General features: G+C 36.5%; 1 protein-coding gene across 1 annotated transcript; it reads left to right on the top strand.

Annotated features, from left to right (window-relative positions):
- The first annotated feature begins 644 nt into the window (after positions 1-644).
- On the top strand, positions 645-1,598 carry LOC140511535 (olfactory receptor 4A15-like). Its single transcript, XM_072620666.1, is given in 1 exon segment — positions 645-1,598. A coding segment is annotated over 1 exon segment (951 nt). The 5' UTR covers positions 645-647.
- The last annotated feature ends 740 nt before the right edge of the window (positions 1,599-2,338 follow it).

The following is a 2,338-nucleotide window of genomic DNA, read 5'->3' as shown; positions in this document are numbered from 1 at the left end:
AAAAAGTCTGTATTGTTAGAAAATATGAATATATGGACTTTAGAGTAATGTTAGATTTTTTAAGAAATAAACGAGTCAAATAGGTAGAAAATGGAATATCTCCACAAACTTGATAACAATATGAATAGAAAGAACAACTGAAGTGTAATATTATGAATGCAATAAGAATAATGTGATCATGCCTATTTGAAAAATATTTGAGAAATTGTGTCTCATTCCCTTTATTATAAAGAAGAAAAACTATGAGTAAGGCTTATTTGATGTGCTTTCAGAACTAAGAGGAGTATGTTGAGAAAGGAAAGTGATATAAAATGGAATCAAACATATTTATGTTTCATAATTATCTTTTTAGGTAAAAATTTGACTGCTGAAACTATGGAAGAACAGCCAGCCTTTATATGTGAGATTAAAATGTGCCAATAGAATATCCCTCTTTTCTTCTCCCCTCTCCACAAAAGGTCGAGTTTAACTATTATGATCAATGTTCCGGTGAGGAAATTCATGCCTATAAAGGTTAAGCAGATTGTCAATAAAAAAGGGCAACTGGGAACCTGAACTCAAGGCTCTCTTCACTGCAAGTCTGGTGCTACATCCAATAAACAGTTACTCTCACTTTTCACTCACCCCTAAAAAAAGAAAAAAAAATCATGGAAAACAGGAATAATGTCACCAAGTTTATCCTCCTAGGACTTAGCCAGAATCCTGAGATACAAAAAATACTATTTGCTGTTTTCTTAATTATTTACAAGTCAACTGTGGTGGGCAACATTCTCATTATTATAACTGTCGTTGGAAGTAAGACCTTGAGGTCCGCTATGTACTTCTTTCTTACCTTCTTGTCTTTTATGGATGCCATCTATTCCACTGTCATTGTCCCTAAAATGACCCTAGACATGCTTTATGAAAAGGCAACCATTTCTTTCCAAGCTTGCATGATGCAGTTCTTCTTGGTACACCTATTTGGTGGGGCTGAAGTTTTCCTCCTCATTTTTATGCCCTATGATCGCTATGTAGCCATCTGCAAACCCTTGTACTACTTAGTCATTATGAGATGGCGTGTATGTGTTCTGCTCCTGATGGTATCCTGGATTGGAGGTTTCATACATTCATTAGTTCAGCTCCTTTTCATTGTTAGTCTCTCATTCTGTAGAACCAATGTAATTGATAATTTCATTTGTGACATGTACCCTTTACTGGAACTTTCCTGTACAGATAGCTACGTAATTGGCATCACAGTGGTTGTCAATGGAGGAGCAATATGCGCAATTATCTTTGTACTCTTGCTTATCTCCTATGGGGTCATTCTACACTCTTTGAAAACCCAAAGTTCAGAAGGTCGACAAAAAGCTCTCTCTACTTGCATCTCCCACATCACAGTTGTCTTCCTTTTTGTCCCTTGTATTTTCATGTAGGTTAGGCCTGTCTGAACCTTCCCCATTGATAAATCTCTGACTGTCTTTTATACAGTCATCACTCCTATGCTGAATCCTTTGATCTACACCCTGAGAAACAGAGAGATGAAAAATGCCATGAGGAAACTTTGGAATGGAGAAGTGATGTCCAGCTGTAAGGTGATGAATGTCCTAGACAAGCAATGATGCTTCACAAGGGAAATGATAGGAGACTGTTACATTCCTAGAACTTGTTTGAGCCTAAGTAAGCAGATTCTGAATATGTGAAGTTTCCTGATAGCTTTCAAACCTGTCTTTTTGTTGTTGTTGGAACTATTTCTTTAAGAGCATGATGGTTTGATGAAAAATGCTACCCACATTCAGATAGGCAATGGATAGCCTTTTTTTCCCCTTCTTTTTAAATTGAATTATATTCTTTTCAGTGTCTGACAATCACTTCCATATATCTCAAATTTTTTTCCCACTCCTTCCCTCTTATTCCCCCTCCCTCCTCACTCCCTGCCTGAGATGCAGTAAAATCTTATGTAGGTTCTACATGTGTATTCCTATTAAATCTATGTTGCATAAAATACTTAAAATGATTTCTTTCCTTTGCTGAAACTCTCTTACTGATATCTATCCCTTTGGCCTTTTTGTTGCTGCCAATAGTGGAATAATGTGCACACTCCCTTTCTTCATGTTTCTCACATCCTATATCATCACACTGAACTTCCTGAAAATAGACAGTTTGGATGGATGGCACAAAACCCTGTCAACTTCTGCGTACCATGCTGTAGTGTTCATTTTGTTCTTTGTGCCATATTTGTTTGTGTATCTATGACCTATGATCACCTTCCCCATTGATAAAACCATAGCTGTATTTTATCCAATTATAACTCCTGTATTGAATCCCTTAATCTACACGCTAAAGAATGAGGAAGTAAAAA

This window comes from Notamacropus eugenii, chromosome 6 (genome assembly GCF_028372415.1).
Source record: "Notamacropus eugenii isolate mMacEug1 chromosome 6, mMacEug1.pri_v2, whole genome shotgun sequence".
NCBI lineage: Eukaryota > Metazoa > Chordata > Mammalia > Diprotodontia > Macropodidae > Notamacropus > Notamacropus eugenii.
Note: the sequence above shows the minus strand (reverse complement) of the source record. Positions and strands in the feature narration are given on the sequence as shown.